A 20148-nucleotide genomic window follows, 5' to 3' on the forward strand; every position below is an offset into this window, starting at 1 on the left:
TTACCTCTCGTGGACTCGTCCACGCTCATCACCCAGAGTTACGGTTACCGTGCGGTTCTTGCTGAGGTTATAGTTATTGCTATAGTAGTGATAGTCAGGGGTCACCCAGCCAACCCAAACGCAGGCAGGGTCCTGACCTGCGAAGATCCTCACTGAGTGGTAGTACTGAATGAAAAATAGAAAAAGAGTTAGTAGAAATCATGATATTTGTCAAAGCAAGTTACTCCGTAAAAAGCGAGTGAATACCGTGGTGATGCTGCTGTAGTCCACTCGTCTGCTCTCCTCACTGTGCCTCACGGATCGTAAAGGATATCTGTGACAAAAGAAATGCATTCAATCCAAGCCAATTACAAGTACAAAATTCATATTGCGGTAGAGCACTGTTTGATCAAAATCTATACGTTGGATCCATATTTTTGGATTTATCTAAAGCCTTCAATCTTGTGGATCATTGTCTGCTTTTAGATAAACTTTATGCATACGGTTTTGACACTAATAGAATTCTTTGGTTCAGTTCCTATCTTTATCATAGATCCCAATATATCATCATTTTTGGTGTTAAGTCAAGTACATGTGTACTACAAAAAGGTGTACCACAAGGGTCTACGCTTGGCCCCCTTACTATTTTTATTAATGATCTTCCAAAAGTCATCTCCAACTGCTCTGTAAACATTTATGAGGATGATACTGTTATTTATAGCTCTAATTCTGATCTTTCAGTTGTAAAAAAACACAATTACAACTAGATTTTATTATTGTACAAAAGTGGCTTCAAGAGAATCAACTTATTTTGACTATGAATAAATCTTCTTGGTTACTTTTTGGTACACATCACAATCTGCAAAATGCCCCTGCACTTCAAACTCAATTCAGTGATGGGTCCATAATGCACAACACTGACTCTATTAAGTATCTTGGTCTTTGGCTGGACCCATAACATATGAACATATGCAATTTTACGTCCATTTTTCGCTCCTCTAATTGTTTAACTCTTGAGTAACTATTATCCCTCAACTTACCTATTATTGACTATGCATAAACTATTTACCAAAACACCTATCACTCACACCTCCACTCTCATCTCTGAATGTCCTTTTTCATACACTATGTAGATTCATTCTTAAATATCAATATAAAACTCACCGCTGTGTTTATTTGACAAACTCAACTGGCTGCACCCTTTTAAGAGACCTGAATATCACTGGACTCAATTCATTTTCAAACTTATTTACTTTCACTGTATGCAATATCTTAATCTGCTTTCCTCTTCTTATTCACTTAGAAGTGCTGGGTTAGCACCTGTGTTTCACTTTTAGAACATCTTCGTCGTGAACTCCATTCATGTCCACAACAGGATTGGACTTGAAGAAGGAGTGGAACTCCACGGGCATGCTGAGGCGACAGAACACCATGTCGGCGTTACTGTTCTGGGTGCCGAACGTCTTGTGTGTGACTTTAAGACACGGAGGGCTGTCGACGGTGCCGTCAATCCGGGTCACCTGCAAAGAGAACAAATATTCAAATCGTGGTTAAATTCTCTCTTTTGAATCAACAAATGTCTCCCTCATCTTACTGCTATGTGGTTGTGGTCTTTCGGCACGTTGACGAAGGTGGGCAGACGCTTGCTGAACCACATGGTCACCTCCCGGTTCATGTTGACGGCGAAGGGCTCAAACCCCTCCTGCAGGCCGCACATAGTGTAATATTTGAAGGTGCTGGCATCCTTCCCCAGATTCATGCGACCAACTTGAGCCAGGCCGAGACTGCACACTGGAATAAACCCTAGGAAGCCAGTGATGAAGAGGAGAGAGCAGCAGAAGAAGGGAGGAATAATCACTGTGAGAACAGACGCCGTGCAAGAGGAAAGAAATCAATTCCGGAAAGGCAATTTACATCTGTCACATTAAATAAGGGCAAGTTCGTTACAGGGAGCCACTTATTTTTAGCTTATAGTCAGAGGATGGTCATTCTAGGTTAGTGCTCCCTGCCCCACATATGATGGCTTTATTGAAAGAGGAGCAGGGGATTTATAATGGTTAGCAAACGTTTTTACAGTCACCTTATCAGGCTGACATCCCCTGACCTTCGTCTAGTCGAAGTCACATTTACACGTGTCGTTTCTCACCATCGTCAGTTTCAAAGTCAGTGAAGCAGAGTTCAGAGCCCTTGGTGGTAATCAGGATCTCCCCATTGAGAGTGAAGATCATAGACTTGTCGGCCATGTTGATCATGCAGCCCACCACGTCCCCGGCGTGCCAGCATCGCCCGAACATCCGGCTGCCCATGTTCAGGCAGTGGCCCTTGTGCAGAAATGGTGATAGTAGGAATCAATGGCAGAATGAAAACTGAAAGGGATTTTTTGTTTTTGTTTTAATGATTGATCGCTTACTCTGTATCCATCAAAGACGAAAGCCAGCTCATCTGTCCCCAGCTCCACATCGGGCTTACACCCCGGTCTGGCCCAGCCAACTCTCATGTCTCCCCCTGTAACCGCCTCAAATTCAAAGTACCACTTTCCAGTCTTCACAGCGTACGTCCTCTCCACTCTGAAGAAGCGAATCTTATCAATGCTGAGCCTCTCAGCCGCTTGTCCTGCAGGAAGGAAGATGTCCACCAAATGAGAATCTCCTCTGTAGTGTAGGGTTTGCAAAAAGCCTAGAGGACTCAGTTAAATGCAGTGGGAGGCAGAACCCACATTAAGATTAAAAAATTAAGTTCAAGCTGAATAAAATCAGCAGACTTTTTAATTTTCGTTTTGTTCTGATAGGCATAGCTAAATGAGTAAAAGCTCACCGCCTTCTTGGTCAGAGGGGTCGATGTTATATCCGTATCCAATAAGAGTTCGGATGGCTTCCCGAAGACTGTCCCTGTTTGACTTTTTGGTGCGTTCATCCAGCAGCGAATAAGGAACCAGGCGAGGGTTTCGCTTACTCTTCAGATCCTGCAAAGAGAAAAGTCAGTCTCAGGTATAGAGTCATCACTTGATGTTGCTTTTCAGCCTCAAATTGTCTCCCTTTTTCATTAGCATAATGGCGCTTGGTAAATAAATAAGTTAAATGACTACTTAGGGCAGCGTCTTTATTCCTTTTCAGAATGTTATTTTGCTACGTTTTCATTTAAAATTTTCCCCGAGGCAAAACTGAAGCCTGGCATGACAAGTGATGAGTTAATCCCGGTTTTCAAACACTGTATCCAGCTTTTAAAAAAGACAATGTGTTATATGTGGTTTGTGACTAGATTTGCTCTCTAAAATACTATTTATGGTAGGAAACAAACATTAATCTGGATATCTGATACCTGTTGAATGCCATAAGTCCATCCCTGCTTGATGCGGTCCTTGGCCCACACATTGTGAGCATTCTCCGCCAGTTTATCCACCAGAAGTTCCTGACCAGGTGTCAGCTTTATGTCAGACAGGTCTAGTGGAGATGGTTTATAACCATTGGACATCATGTAACTAAAGGAAGACACAGAAGACATGAGTACTAATAATAAATAAGACTTTATATGAAGTTTTAGAGTAGCGATGAGGAGATAAGGGACATAAAGAGAGAAATTAGAGTTTTTCTAAGTATTTCCACTTACTTCTTAGGTAGTTTCTTCTTCTTCAGAGAGTCTTCGGCATTCGGATTCACCTGAACTACACGACAACCTAAAGCTAGCAGAGTTCTGTGAAAAAAACAAAAATGGTTCATCTTAGGAAAGAGTTAAAATTATGTTTTTACTCCACATTAAAGCAAAATAATGAAAAATAAGAATATTTTTTAATAATTTCTAAATTGGAAGCAATGAACAATGTAAATTACACATTCATCTTACTTATTAAAGTCCCACTCGATCCTCTTTTGGTCTATTTTAAGAGAGTTCCCAGTGGTATTTTAGTTATGATTATGCTGTTTATTACCTGTTGACTGTCAGCGCGGAGAAACCGCGCCTCCGCTATCTTTACCCATCGCTGAGAGCTTTCTGCTTAAGCAGAGAAGGGAGCTTGTTGCCTGCCCAGTAGGGGTGTAGGGAAAAATCATTTTGGCGATATATCGCGATATACTTAGTTTTTACTTGGGATGGGTACCTAATTGAAACTTTGTGACAGTATCAGTATACAGTTGCAGTGCTTAATGTTGGGATCATTAAATTAAAAATGAATGTTACCATTTTTTTAAAAAGGAAATATGTATTAATGTTCAAATACAGTTTTTTTCTAAGTCATACTCTTGAAGAACTGAAAGTGAAAAATTGTCTTGGGAATATATCACTTTATATATTGTATCATGAGACATATTATGATACATTTCATATCGCCAGGCTCATGCCATACACACCCAAACGTAACAAATACGACCTTACCCCTACCCCTGTACATAACAATTTAAACACTCAGAAAGACAATTTTTGTACTTAATTTTCTTTATCTATTAACACTATTGTCAGAAAAATGCCACAATTTTCATCAGTGGGTCTTTAAAGACACTGAGAAGAAGCTTCTAAACTGTTGACTTTTTAAGCTCTTCTTACTTCAGTGTTTCTGTCGACATCTGCAAGTTGTAGTTTTTTTCCGTTTCTGGCAGCCTCAGAAAATCCACCAAGCACGGATGCTGCCGCTTGTTATCATCCCTTATCTGTGAAAAGAAAGAGAAAAAAAAGCAAAATTGTGCACTTTAGACTTCCCTTCTTGTAACTACCATAGCCCTTTATAATGACTTAATATCTGTTTACAATAAATGGACACGTTTTTTATTGCAAAAATGCACAAATAAAAAACAGCTTTTAGTTGAAAGTTACTGAGAAGTAACTTGTTGGAAAACAGGATTTTATTTTTTTCCTTTTTAATACTGAGTGATCAGAAAGTTTTCCAGTGTAAACATGTGATGGAAGAGCATGTTTTCTTGGGGGAGACAGACATAGAGGTGTGTTGCTGGAACACTGTTGAATGCATCTCTCTCTAGGCTTTATGCCAAATAATCCCTTTGGCAATACTGCTCAGAGTAGGTGGCATGGTAATGGCTTATGTTTACCAAGAAAACATGCAGGCTGTGTGTAGATATACAGCTAAGTGTGTGGTTATTCTGCATATGGGACTGCAAAGATTACCGACCAGCTCTTATTTTTCAGGATTTAAACTAAGGAGATGCTCTTTTTAGGAAGATTATACACAAGAATTGTAGGAAATAAACCGTCACAGGGCAGCTGCTTGTGCAAATAAAATAAAACATTAAAAAAAACTTTGTTTCATATTATATGTTTTATGTCAATGTCAATACACCTCAAAAAACTACCTCCTCCAAGCGCAAAACTTCTTTCTTAAAATGTGAGTTATTTTTTTTATTGTCTTGTTTCCATTAGTCAAATTTAGTATGGTAAATCCATTTTGTGCAATTTCATAGTCAATGAAAACACAGCTTATGTGTCTGTGTCATAGATATGTCAGTTTTGTTTATGTGCTTGTAACAATGTCGCCAGTCTGTTTTGTGAAATTTACTACACTGAAAACAAAACATTTATTGCCTTATTGTTGCTACATTTAGGTTGAATTATATCAACTGTATTCTGGAAAAAGTTAATTATACATCTTTCTGTGGAAATAACCAAACATAACAACATGTAATATTATTAGCTATACAGTCCAGCATTTATGCTAAACTACACAGCTAAGCTAACTTTGTTTTACCACACTAGCCGTGTTTTAAATTAATATCTAATGTCTTTTTTGTCTCTCATGCTAAGTTCAAACCAGACTCAGAAACCTGCTTTCAAGTGGTGACTTGCAGTCTTTGTAAATGTGTATATCTGTGTTTCAGGCTTTTGCATTCAAAACTCTCGCGTTCACACGTCACTGCCATGAATTTTAAAAGCAATTCAGACACCATGCTCACTACTTTTTTTTTAATAGCAAGTATAACATCACCCACTTTACAAATTAAAAATCTTATCATATGGATGATTTTTTTTTTTTAAATAACATATAAACATATTTTTGGGCAAAAATTGCTCAAACGCAATGCATTCTGGTCTATATTCACTAATGTAGTGAGCATCGATGCACACTGGGTTTTTTGCAGAGACTTCTGGGAAATTTCTAGGGCACTCGATTTTGGAATTGTAAATCTGGACAGGATTGCAAAACGGCGAACGCACTATAGTCTATACATTTTTATGACTATTTTCAGGCTCTACGGACAAAATGCGCCACCAATGAACGCAGGGTAAAAGTTAAACCAGCTGAACTTTGACCAATCAGTGAGTCTTATTTGGAAGTGACGTATGGGTAGTGTCTTTTTTTAATTCACAAAAGTGCCAACCGTCTGAAAATTAACCACTGAGGAGAAATTAGTAAATGCGGATTCTGCCCGGCAGGAATTGTTTGACACCAGGTCTGTCATATATCAGAATAGAGCTGTGAAGGAAAAAGCCTGGAGCAAGATTTGTGAGATTTGCACCACTTTTGACATTTTGCCCCAAGTTTCCCCCAATTGTGAATACATGTGATAGCATCCTTCTAGAATACCAGTTTAGCACGCTCATGAAGTATGAACGAAGCATTAAAGTGTTATAGGCCTCTCTATTAATTGTAAGGGGATAGATCACTGTCAGAAAGACCCATATAGGTATGTATTTATATAAAATTACTTATTTATAGTTTGTGAATGAGACAAAAGTGTTACAGATCCATTTAAGGATCTATTGTGGCTTGAATGTTTTCATTTAAACTGTGAATTGGGTTGCAAGTTATTATCAATTGCAGATTTTTAAATATTGTCAGTTTTTATTAGATTATTGTGATTATAAAATTCCCAAACATACTGTTTTCCTCATTAGTAAAGAATACAAACTCATGATGTATATTAGGCACACACAATGACACAAGTACTTCCTACCTAAAATAAAAACAGTACTAAAATGATGTTTCTATGGGTGATATGAAAACCATTGATCATGAAAAATGAGTGTTCTTGTCACTTACCCTCTTTAGTTGTGAACAGCAAATTATAAAAGAGAAAGCAAGATGATGAACAGGCTTCTGTGATAGTAAAATTCCACTTTTTTTTTTATAACTAATGCATTTAAGTGGATATCATCTTAAAAACAAATATATCTGGATGTTTACTTCTCCACAAACATGGACAGATGTGTAGATTTGTTTTATTTGTATGTTTAATAATGTGACAGTAAAAAATAAAAAAGTTTTTTGTTTCTTACCTTGCCGTATGTCCAACCCAGTTCAATTTTGTTCATTCCCCAGAGTTCATGTATGTTCTCAGCCAGCTTATCCCGAACTTTCTCCAAATGGAGCGGCATTACAATCTGAATGAAAATAAATAAAACATTTTTAAAAATTGATCTAATCTATAGCAGCACCGTGACCCCCACAGTGACCTTACCTGACTGGTTTCCACTGGGGTGGGAATGAAGGACGCCTGTGACGTTAGCTGAGTCGTGCCCAGCAAATCTCGGACTCCTTCCACGTCTCGCTTGTACTCCTTCACTGGTTCCACCTTCATCTTTTCTTTCGGCAAAAGTGCTTCGTAGCATGGGGCGTAGCTTGACGGAGGAAGAAACTTGAAATCGCCATGGCGTCCGCCCAACAAGAAGCGGACCCTAAAGGGGAAAACATGCAGATAATTTAATATGTGGAAAAAAGATGTCTGGATAAACACTCATAGAATAACAAAAAATATATATAGTCTGGGTTTTTTTATGGCCACCTGATACAAATTTCAAACATCTGCTGCTAACAGTTGATGATAAAGAAACTTCGGGAGATGAGAAATGGTATCAGAACACAATAGACAGCATTGATAATATTAAAATAACAAAAGGGAAACTGCAAAAGAGAGAAATGACGATGATATGAAACTAGAGCACAGAAATAAAGGAAGGGTTGATTAAGTTATAAAGGGAAGGTAGCACAAGTTCATGTGTAATGATGGTTACAGACAAAATTTACAACAGTGGGTGTCAAACTCAATCACACAAGGGGCCAAAATCCAAAACACACTTTGGTCCGTGGGCCGAACAGGATGAACATTTATTGTAGACTCTAAAACCAAATTTTTAAATCTTTAAAACAGCAACTTGTTAACATAAATAGTATTATGTGGCCACTGAAGATGCTAGTGCTGATAGCTGAAGATGCTGAAATTGATAGCTAAAAATGCTGAAGCTAATAGCTAGTTAAGATATTAACTAAATGCCAAATTAGCCAAAGGAAATAGAAAAAAAAAAAAAAACACTAGTCCAAAGAGCTAGCAGAATGCCAATTTTTAAAAGTTTAAAACAGTAACTATTTAACATAATTATGAATAATAAAAAGGCAGGAATATTATTCCAGAATAAATCATTTTAAACCTTGAATAGCTTTCAATATTTTACTCTCCATAAAAATATATTTTGTCAAAATTATATAAGTTAGAAATAAGCGCAAGACAACATCGGGCCATTTATAACAATAAAATAAAATGACCTGGAGGGCCAGATAGAATTACCCACAGGGCCGCATCCGGCCCCTGGGCCTTGACTTTGACACGTGGTGTAAGGTTTAACGCTTTTGGTAAACGTAGTCTGTAAGTTCTTTGTACATTTTTGTATCTCTTAGTTGAAATTTACTTCTATATTTTAAAAATGTTCTAAACAACAAGCTGAGGCTTTATTGTCCGGACCCAAAAGAAGCACAATGTGAGGATGAAACTGCTCATCAGCAGTCTCCAGCATGAGGAAAGTGCTTTGTAGATGAGGTTCTCAGCATGCAAACACATTAGGCAGATGTGTGCAAAGTGGTACTGACAAAAAACAGAAACTATCTGCCAGCAAATTGATTTATTTGGTGTTGTCAGTCAGTGGTTGGAAAGGATTGACTAACTTATAGGAACAAAGAAAAAACTAATCCTGACATGGAGAGTTGGTCAAGTTACAGAATGCAAACCTACGGTGGCCCTGAAGTACAAACCAATAAATCCCTCAATGTAAAACATACTGAAGATCACACCAACAGTTAAAACAAAAGCACACAATTACAAAAAAATTGAACATTTTGGAAAACAAAAGTAATTTCTAGAAACCTAAATGTAAAGCAAAAAAATTAAAACACAAAAGAAAGGTTGAAAAAGGTAAGTACTATAGGAGATCTCTGATTGGATGATTATGCTCGAGTTTTGACCTTTGAGTTTTTTTTTTAAACCTATTAAAGTTTAAAAGAGCATATCCAGTATCACTTCATGCCAAATCACTTTCAGTTGAAATGATAGACTAAATTCATCATCCAATCAGCAATGTCCTGTGGTAACTTTTTAAATTCAGTCTTTTGTTACATTTTTTTTACATTCCATTGATTTCTAAAAAGTTGCTTTAGTTTTCCAAACATTTTTTTCATCTTTTTTTTAACAGAGAATGGAAACATACTCTGTGTGATTTGAACTCTTTTTTAACTAAAATCCCCGGGCCACTTGATTTTACTTAGTGTTTTCTTTTAAAACAGAGAAAAAAAAATATATATATATATATCCAATGAATCACTCCCTAATTTTGGAACAAATTTGTAAATATTGTTGCAGAGTTATAGATCCAGAACATTCATTTAAAACTGTGCCTATTTTTGTGCTGAGCCTAGAGCATATTTTCGTTGCGAGTCAGAGTCATACTCAGCAGGATATTCCTCAAGATTAAGGAGAGAAAAAAAAGAAATCCCTGTGAGTGTGTGGCTCTGAGTGTGTGCTCTGTAGCTGCTGCTCGTTTCACTCCTATTCAGGGTAAGTCAGAGCTGCAGGATATGTCAAAAACACTCTGTGCTTCACAATTATTTTTTTGTAAACCACTAAATTTTGTCCTGAAAAACTCCTTTTCATAGCTCTGTGTCTGAAATCCCATCAGATTATGAGTTTGGATGTTTTGTATGAGAAGGAAGGAATAAAAAAAGACTTAAAGAACATAAAGTAAAGGGCATGAAAGGAATTGCTTGGAGCAATTTTCTTGAGCATTAGCTGCTTTCACATGATGATTGCACCACCATCTGTTCAAGAAGCCCTCATTGAGCGGTTTGACATGAAGACAAGCAGCGTGCCGCCACAAGTGTGTATTCACGGCCGTTTAGCAAATGTAATAAATGAGGATTAGACCATATATGGATCTAAAAATATGTGCATTTCTTTTAGGCAATTCATTTATGCATCACCTGAAAACCTGCACGTGAAAATAAATCAGTGAAAGCTGCTGTTTTTTTTTTTTGTTTTTTTTATGTATCAGTCAGTGAAAAACTTGTTGGAGCTTGAAATTTCATTTTTAAGCCATGTCGATCACTTCATTGGTGGTTACCATGACAACAGAGAAAAACCATAGATGAAAAAAAGAAGCTGCAATGAAGGCTTGTAATTTTTGGAGGACCTGAACACAAAAAGTAAAAAAAAAAAAATGTTTGAAATGTGCTGACACTTCAGAAGTAACGGAACAGGATTATAAACAGGGGTGAAAGTAGATTTTTTGTTATGCAAAGACCCGTTCATAATGTTCTTTTGTCCAAATTGAAGGATAATCTGACAATATAGAAAGAGTCACCTATGCTTGGTGTCTCAGTGGCATTTTCCATGCAACTCTCATCTCCTCCTTTCTCTTCTTCATTATCTCCTTTAGAACATTTGGTCTGCACATCTTCATCCTCACTTTGGATCTTCCTCTTAAACATCTGATTCCTTATTCTCTGCATGTTCTTTTTATTTACACTTTTCCTTGAAATAATTTGCTGCTTTATTTCACATTGTCACTATTCACTTTTTCTATCTAGAACTACATTTATATTGTAATTAAACTGACCAATCACCACAACGATGAGCATTAATGTTCTGGTGAGTGAACGAAAAATCAAACGCACCAACACACCCACATGTGCACTGGACTTGTTTGTGGTCAACACAATCTCATTCCCAAGTTACACACTGACGCCTGCTTCATGATCCCTCTGCCTCAACCCCCGAATCCCTGGGTGTCCCCAACTCCACAACCCTCGGGACGCGGCACCGGATGCGGCACCAGACGCGAACCGTAACTGGATTAGGTTACCGGTGCGCTCCGCGTCCAGGTACTGGACTGGTTCCGGCTCACGGCCCAGAGGTTGGGGAGCCATGATTTCATAGGAACAGCCAGCACGTCAAAGAAGGTTAAGTTGGGGACATCAAAAACATCAAAAAGTGACACAGAGGAGTCCCAAACTTCAATATGTGACGACTTTTGATGATCTTAAAGTTTTTAATACTAAATTCTGAAAGGTAAAGTTCTCATAGAGATCACGGAAAAAAAAAAAACAAGATAGAATTCAATTCTTCCAACTACTCTGCACGTTTTAATGTAATGGAATGTAATAAAGTCATTTTGGTACATTCCACGCAACTGCTGAGTTCTATAAAATGAAAAGAGTCTAGATTGTTATTGAAAGACAACAGTTCACAATTTAATTTGTTGCCCAAATTAGCATCAAAAGAAGGTTCTTCTTGTTAAAGCACAATCAATTTTGATGCAAACTGTCCCAGATCTAAGCTATAAGACTCTTTTTCAGGCCATAACCCACATTTTAAAGGACCAACGTAGATGTATCAGAACTCTAGGTTAATAAATAAAAAAAAAAAATCCAAGCTACTAAGAAACCTGCACGTCTCCACAGTCGATAGTTTGAAAAAATAAAACAGCAAAAAGAAAGATTCTCACCTTACGCCTGCAGAGAAGCTGACAACAGGAAAGAACAGTCCATCCGTGTTGAAGTTCTCAAACATGCCCTGGACGGGCTGTCCGTTGATCCTGAAGGAGATGCTTGGCGCTCCCAGATCCAGGCAGCAGCTCACCACGTCTTCTGAGGTCAGAACGTGCTGGTTTACAGAGGCGACGGCACGCGGGATCCGCCCTGTGGAGGCAACACGTTCACTGTTAGACCAGAGAACTTTATGAGTGAACCACAAACAGATTAGATTTTATAATTTTAAAAAGAAAAAGGATTTGCAAACTTCAACAAAGGGATGTCCTCCACAAAAAACCATCAGTCAGAACTATTGCACATGTCTGTGATTACTGCCTGATGTGATCTAAAAACACACTGAAACAGCCCCTTCTCACTCACCTGACCAGAGGTGGAGTCCATCAAAACCGTACGAGTACAGGTCATCCCCGACTCCATTGCCCCCCCATCCCTCGCCTCCTCCAGGATAGGGCGCGTATCCTTTACTGTTGGCCCAGCCCACTCTCAGGTGCGAGGGCTCGCTGGTCACAAAGTGGTCCACCTGGTCGATCATTAACTCGTAGTACCACTTCTTATACTGAGCAGAGCCCTCGCTGATCCCCAGGAAAATGTTTGGTCTCATGCTGGGGGAGGCAGTGAAGCAGGAAATCCCAGATTATTACCCAAACAAATAAAAGCACGCAAACATCCCGTTCACAAACATAATTTACTCTGAATAACAAATGTAAAATCAAATGTTTACAGTCTGTGGAGAAGCCCAATAAAATATTAGCTTTCAGGATTAAAATGAGAATTTAAAATAAAAAAAAAAAGCTTTGTCTTTATTTAAAACATGAAACTATTTGAGCTTCAAAGTTAACATTTTACAGTTGAAAGAGAAAGTATGTGAACCCTTTGGGAGTACGTCCATTTCTGTACACATAATGAGTTTTTTTTTTTCAATTTTATCTCAATCTAAATCACAACAGTGGAGAAAAACTAGAAAATGTTTTCATTCTTTTATTGAACACAGTTGTGTGTCCAGTTTTGCATAAAACTAAGTATTCCAAAGGGTTTACATATTTTCTCCTGCAGTTGTATATAAAAAATATTATTTTTCATTTAAGGTGATGCTACAGTAAAGAGGAGTCTTGCATTTAATGGTACTTTGAAAATTAGCCACATGTGACCTATCAAAATATATGATATTCCAACATTTATTGTTGTTAATCCTGTTGTTTTCACTCCAGTAAGTCTTATTAATACGCTTTACATTTTTAAAGCTCTTGTCCAGGTTTTAGTATACTTTGTACTTCAAAGTGTTTAATGTGTTTCTAGTCACTCAGAAATTATGGAGAGAAAATAGACTCGCTCCGATTTATTTGTGCTTAATTCTTGATTTGTGAATAACTTTGGATTTGAGGAGGAGCTGCAGAGGTGACGTCATCAGTTCTGGAAAATATTTTTACTTTTAAAGAGATAAGTATTTTAAAAACACATATTTTAGACATTTTTAGAATAATTATTTAAAATATCTGTTGAAGAAAAGTGGGAAAGTGTCGAGTTTCACCTGATAGTATTCACAATCTAAGTTCAAAGCTCTGACTCCTGCTGCAATTATACAAATCACCAACGGACCAATCGGAAAAGAGTCTCACATCAGATTTGTGCGTAAATGTGGTTTTGTGTGTGCGTAACAAGGGATTTGTGCAGCATTTTTAAAGATTTATGTGTATAGTTAGTTTCAAGTTGTTGTAATTTTATGTTGCGCGTGTGTAAATTGTATTTTGTATTTTTTTTAACTGTATTGTATGAGTTAAAGTATTACGCACAAATCTAAAGTTATGCACAAATCAAGAATTACGAGTGCACAAACTGCAATGAGTCTATTTTCTCTCCATGGAAAATAATTGTAAGCTTAAAATGATGAGGATCATGAAGTTTAAAAGCCAGCATGGAAGGTGAAGGGCTTTTATTACCTCTGGACATCGTTGACCAGCTGCGTTTGCAGCAGCAGATCTCTCTTGGGCAACAAGTGGTCGCAGATCAGGTTCTGATTGGTTCGTACAGCGACCCCATTACACACACACAGGGAGCAGAGGACGTCCAGAATCTGGAAAAATAAAATAAAGGAGAGAATAAAACAGTAAGGAATTATAACATAGCTTAAAAAAAATCCTTGCTTAGACAAGAAAGACACATAAGTTCAGCCGAGTCTGTTGGGCTGCTTCGTCGCTGACCTTTTCCTCCAGATTTTATCATACAGTCGAGCTGATTTAAGACCTCGGCCTTCTTACTGACTGCTAAAGATTGACTCATGATGGGAAACCATCAGAATCAAAGCCCCCAAGGAACCTCAAGTAAATGATGGAAACATGTGCCGGGAAGAGGAAAGTGGAAGCAATTAATTGCTAAAGAGAAGAGATGACACGGAGTCCCTCAGGGAGCTGGTGAAGAAACAAATATTCATTTACTAAATGTTACAGAGAGATTCATGGTGACAGTAAAAATGAAATCTTTGAGTCACTATGAAATCTAAAAATTATTTGGTTTTTGTAAGGAAAATGCGCTCATTTAGTTTGGACAAAAGATTAGAAAAAATTGAAAAAAAAGCAGTATGTGCTGGCAAATTCATCACAAAATAACAGGTTAGAGTGTAAGAAGTACTTTATGTTTTTAATCTAGGGAGCATGGAGATTCTCATTATAAATCCTCCAGAGACAGCAGGGATGTAATGACTAAAAAACAAGGTTTTCTCCCGTCTTTAATCTCAGAAAAGCGATTTATGCAGCAGTTATGTGTTTATCCAACAGGTGTTCAGTTTTTTATTTTTTTTATTCTAACCATATTTTTCAGAAAAGCCAAACAGAGAGTGAGAAATTTACTCTCCACCCCCCTTGAGGGAGGGGTAAGCTGCGGTCCAGCTGAAACTGGTTTTTACACCCAGATCAGACCGTCGATGCTGAGCGCCAAGCAACGAGGCGTTCTGCCCCATTTTCAGACTTTTAGTGGATTCACACCCACAGTTTCTGAGCCTCGGGCCAGACGCTCCACCACTGGGCCACTAAATAGGTCAGTCTGTTAATAATACTTGCTTGTGGCACATAAACTTTTATCATCTCGTGGAGTGCTTAACAGGAGCATAAAGTTTACTCAGAAATGAACGTGCGCTTTTGATGACTTCATCAATGTAATTAAAAATAAATCACTCTCCAAAAGGTTAATGGGAAGGCTAATTTCCCAGACTGCTGATTGTACTGCAGTAAACAGATGGGTAGCTGAAAACCGCTACGGTTTCGGGATCACTCCGGCGCTGAGCGGCGCTTACTTACCTTGTGGTTGCGTCCGTGTTTGTAGAGCAGTGATATGATGGACTTGATGTGTCCTTTCTGGATGATATTGAGCGCTTCGGGGCTTTCAATTAAGATGCAATGCAGAACTTCCAGGATGCCTGAGTGGCCACAAAAGTAATCAATTAGTTAAGCCCCCCCGAGACGAGAGAGACACAACAGAGGACACCTTTCAAGCACAAATCCAGCTAGCATGAATCAACAGAGTACATTGAGTGCTGCTGGTCTGCTCTTAATTATACATGTAAATAAATGAAGCACCTGCAGAAGCTTCAGTTGGAGATAGAACAGCACCTATTTTAAAACGCTTCACTCTCACAGGAGCGTACCTGAGGAAGACTCCAGCCTCTCCAGCTTGCTCACCAGCCAGTCTAAGTTGTTGGAAAACTGGGTGCAGTTGTTCCGGTTCCCTCGGATGAGTGCAGCTGTAAATTTTAGGAAAAGTTTGCATGAGTGAGGCTCTCCAGCCATCTTTTGATCTATTTTAAATGTGTTCCCAGTGGTCTTTTAACTATGAGTATGTCAATTTAAGTTAAAATAAAATCAGTGAAACAGTAGCAGAAGCCACTCTGTCTAATAAACTCTCAATTGTTTCATACTCACAGATAACAAAGTTGGAAGCATGGTGGATTCTGTTTTATATTATATTTAGAAAATACTGCTTTTATGACGATTGTTCAATTTTATTTTCCTCCATTTATCTATCACACCTTAACGTCCGGTTGTTAGCATCCACTTTGACGTTAAAAGGAAAACCTTCATCAAAAAGTTCAAACGAGCCGCAAACAATTTATAGAAAATAAAGATTAAATTAAATAAGTTGCTGATCCTTCCAGAAACTTTAGCAAAGAAATTTTTCCTTTGTGTTGAAAAAAATACCCAATGAAAACCGGAGCTTGGATTGAGTGTTCAAGTGGCATTCTATGGGGGAAAAATCATGTAATGTTTTCTTTTCAAATCAGAAACCACTTTATTTCATTGAATCTTCACTGTATTACAAATATCTACTAATGTTTTTTAGTCTTTTTTGAAAAAAATGTATGTAGCCAAGTAGCATTTTATTTTGAAAATAGATTGTTAGAAACCAGAAGCTTCCATGAAAATATCGTCTAACTTAAACCGCTCTGTGGCCTGAAAAAGGTTGGAGACCACTGTCTTACAGAAGAACCAAACAATGTCACTCAAGGCTGGACATTAACGTCACACCAAAGCTTGTTAAAGGGGAGTTTCCACTTTGACACTTCCAAACGCATTAGCTCTGAAGGTGTTTCCAGGATAAAACAAAGAAGGAAGGAAGGAAAGAAGGAAGGGAGGAAGGAAAGAAGGGAGGCATCTCAAATCCACTTAGAGCTGTGCTGCAGCAGGTGTGCTGAGGAAGAACCAGAACAGAGACGTGGCTAGAAGACTAATTTAAGCCAGGAGGTGAAAATGCAAATAAACAGGAAGGACATTCTTGAAGGACACAAGAGATTAAAGATCACGTCTGCACACAATTTTCCATTCACTTTTTTCTTTTTTTTCACGACAGCGGGTCGAAGGTACATGACATGCGCAGTTCTCCACAGAACAAAAAAAGACAAGAATGTGCAGACAGAGAAGGAGAGCAGAAAGCATTATTCTCTCTGTCAGGTCATTTTAGTGAGAAATAGCTGTGCCTGACAGAACATATGGCAGCCGTGTCCAAAGGTTAGAGTGATTTCTCAGACCCTGCGCCGCATGTTTGGGAAAAATAACACAGCGGGACGACAAAACAAAACAGATGACAGTAGAAACTGGAAACCAACAACTACATCCTGCCAACAAAGATGCCCAAGATTTCATTGCAGTCATATTAAAAGAGGAGTGTTGTAAATGCAATGAGCCACACACTTTACTGAGTCGCTCACAGACAATAACTCTACTTACAGAGACTGTTCTGTAGTCATGAATGTCGCAATTATTCGTATTTTACCACCAATTATGACATCTGTTCAAGTGTTCAGAAAGGATGATTTGCTTCATAAACCTATCAGTTGACATCAGATTAACTTCCATGTTTGTGTGCATAAGATCAGCTTATTACCCAAAAGCTCATAGAGCAGGTTGAGGATGTCTTTCCAGGCGGCGCCAGCTCCATGTCCAGCACACTCCCCAAAGTGGGCAGCGCTGTTGTACACGTTCAGTCGGTCGATGCAGTTAGACACCAGGGTCAGCATGCCCTAAAAACAACGCAAGAAAATCCTAAATAATGCAGATTTCTGCTGAGGATCTGTTACAACACCACATTCAAGTATTGTAAAAGTGACTAACGTCTGTATCTTTACATAATATATAAATATCAGATAAGAATTGGAGGTAAATCAAATCAAAATACTTATTTTACAAATAAAGAAGTCAAGTTTTTTGTCTTGCAGGTTTGTTGTCTAACAAAGAAAAGGATAAACATGTGGTTTACTTTACATGTTTCAACCATTGACAGTGCAAGAAATATGGATGGAGTAAGTGTGATGTCACCTCCACTTTTAAACAAGTTTCAATTTTTTCATGATGTGGACATCGTCATGTTCCAGCATCATAAATATTGGCCCAAAATATGCCAATCAAATGTTTGCTTATATCTTCAATAATTTGCACTACAGAAAAAAAATGTATTTTAAGAAAAAAAATATAAGATTAGCTAGAACATTAATAACGTTAATAAATAAAAAAGTATAAGGTTATTCTGACAAATAGAATCTCATTAGAAGTCTATGGGATTTTGGCAGGTACTTGCTGTTTGGAACAAGAGGGAGGGTTCACTCTGTCCAGTTCTCATATACAGTCAATGGCTTCAACCTTTTGCCAGAGGGTTTCTTCAGAAGTTGTATCAGTTGTTTTGGATCTGCATTAAAAAAAATCTATCAGGTGTATCAAAGTAGCCACGCCCCCTAAAACCAACTGCTCAAACCAATGGCAGACAGATTCACAATTTGGAAAAGAAATGTTGATACTAGAATACTAATAAACAAGGACAAAAAGAAACTCACTGATCATCTCAACAATTTGGATGCGACAAGTATGAAATCTTTTTTACCCATAATTTGAAGTGATGTACAATTCTCAAATGACAATTGAATTTGCAATTTGAAAATGCATTTGGAAATTAATAATTCAGGCTTGCAAAACGCAAAATTAAGGGTGAAAAATACCAAAGACAGAAAAGAGATAAAGAGATAAAACAAAAGCGTTCCTGAACGTCAGAAGGAATTGTTAAGAAGATAATATAAAAGTATTTGAAACACAAACCGTCAGGATCTGATCAGACCAGCAACATAACAGATAAGGGGGAAGAGGAAAGACAAATCCAACCAGATTTTGGAGTGGTGTCAGATTTTAAATTGGGCCGCAAACAAAAGAAAAAACACCAGGTGGAATACAGGGAAACAAAACCCCCAGAGAATAAAAAAAAAAAAAAAAAACTAGAAGGTGGAGAACAACTACAAAGAACTAATAACCATTCCATATGTCTGGGGAATAACAGCACCGATACAAAGAGAAGACAAACAATAAAAACACAACAACCAAATATCACCTAAAACTGAGGCGAGGACAGAACAGAACCAGAATAGAAATATTTGTGGAAACACTGTACGTTTAAAACAAGAAAAAAAGAGCAAAAAAATGAATGTGACTCACAAGGTCAAAGAAGAGGAAGCAGCAGAGCAATAAAACCTCAAATCAATCTTATGTGAACTCTGGAAAATAATCAATCATGAACTGGGATAAAGTAAAAGGAACAAAAAGAAAATAGATCAAATGTTGGATCAAATGAGGCATTTCACTAGGATGAGGATGCACACACACATCATCCACTTGAGATGTTCATCTCTGGGGACCACAATGCAAAAGGGGGCGTGGCTACTCAGATCTGACAGGTTTGTCAGGTGGGTCACGCCCATCACAAACAACAGATAGTAGCAGATATGGTCAGTACACACACCAAACCTGAGGAAGATTAATAGATACTGGTGGAAACATTAAGGTGAAGATTTATCTTCCCATGCTTCTGACCAATAAAAAAAAAACTTACTAAAGACACACAAGGATTAAAATTAATCATAGAAACCCAAAGCTGTTAAGGTCATTTATTCCTTTTGAAATGTAAAAATGTGTATTATTCTATTTCCATGAAGCCAAATTGGGGCCATAAAGATTTAAAACGCCAAATTAAACAACTTAAAAGATTAAAGGTGAAATATTGGTGTTAAGATAATAATTAAAGTGTCTGAAGCTTTATGCAATTTTAATATAAACATAATTATTTTTAGTTTCACATTTGCTGTTTTTAAGTTTCAAAACTTTTTCTTCTTTTCAACTCTTTTTTTTGTTTGTTTTAAATCTGAAAATTTCAGGTTTGATACGTTTGGCCCCATTCAGATGGATGAGGGTGGGGCTAATAAGAAGGACTAATCAAAATCGAGAGGGTGGTAACCTCAGTCCTGGTTCATTCACTGACTGGAACTTGTAAAATTACAGTCAGAAACTGTCTGTAATGACTGTACTATCATAGTCTTGTGTTGTCCCACGATGGGCATAAAAAACGTAGTTTTATCTTGTACAAACAGCGCGTCTAAGATACCTTTCTAGAGCGTTCAAAGTATCTTTTTGTTGTGTCGCATACGGGCGTCGAAAACGCCACGAATCTTTCGTGATAAACGGACGTCTACAGGTAGCACCATTTAGTAGGACGCCATAATTCAGGTAAATAAACATCAGTTATTTCAGTTCCCATAGGAGGTGTGGCAAGATGACGTAATATTTTCACCAGAAGTTACCTAGGTTTGAATCCTGCTGTCACGTTTTTTTCTTTTTTTTCCCGTCTTGGGCAGAACAAAAGACTATGATAGTACAGACATTTCAAACTTTTTTTTTACTGTAATTTTACAAGTTCCCAGAGTCAGTAAATGCACCAGGACTGGGGTTACCACCCTCTTCAATTTTGATTGGTCCTTCACATTAGTTCAGATTGGCATCCCCACGCGCCAGAACAAGGAAAGTTTAAAACCTGAAACTTTCAGGTTTGAAACGAAAAAAAAGTTTAAAGTGAAAAAAAGTTTTGAAACTGAAATTTTGAAGCTGAAAATTGCT

At 37.7% G+C, this 20148-nt stretch overlaps 1 protein-coding gene across 7 annotated transcripts in view; it reads right to left on the bottom strand.

Moving 5' to 3' along the window:
* Positions 1-20148, bottom strand: part of LOC112147146 (ryanodine receptor 3) — a 125664-nt gene that overhangs the window by 57474 nt on the left and 48042 nt on the right. For 4 of the 7 annotated variants that reach the window (XM_036210113.1, XM_036210112.1, XM_036210111.1 and 1 more), the window contains exons 15-33: positions 17105-17240; positions 15372-15467; positions 15025-15143; positions 13672-13805; positions 12095-12336; positions 11689-11881; positions 7380-7596; positions 7198-7302; positions 6962-6964; positions 4516-4619; positions 3586-3669; positions 3298-3457; positions 2794-2941; positions 2390-2592; positions 2126-2300; positions 1574-1782; positions 1300-1499; positions 247-313; positions 5-165 (exon numbers count right to left, since the gene is read on the bottom strand). In XM_036210113.1, coding sequence (XP_036066006.1) covers positions 5-165; positions 247-313; positions 1300-1499; positions 1574-1782; positions 2126-2300; positions 2390-2592; positions 2794-2941; positions 3298-3457; positions 3586-3669; positions 4516-4619; positions 6962-6964; positions 7198-7302; positions 7380-7596; positions 11689-11881; positions 12095-12336; positions 13672-13805; positions 15025-15143; positions 15372-15467; positions 17105-17240 — 2756 coding nt within the window. The remainder of the gene's footprint in view (positions 1-4; positions 166-246; positions 314-1299; positions 1500-1573; positions 1783-2125; positions 2301-2389; positions 2593-2793; positions 2942-3297; positions 3458-3585; positions 3670-4515; positions 4620-6961; positions 6965-7197; positions 7303-7379; positions 7597-11688; positions 11882-12094; positions 12337-13671; positions 13806-15024; positions 15144-15371; positions 15468-17104; positions 17241-20148) is intronic. The other 3 variants (XM_024273339.2, XM_024273331.2, XM_036210114.1) reach the window with 1 other exon arrangement.

The sequence above is a fragment of the Oryzias melastigma genome, linkage group LG22 (assembly GCF_002922805.2).
Source record: "Oryzias melastigma strain HK-1 linkage group LG22, ASM292280v2, whole genome shotgun sequence".
Lineage (NCBI taxonomy): Eukaryota > Metazoa > Chordata > Actinopteri > Beloniformes > Adrianichthyidae > Oryzias > Oryzias melastigma.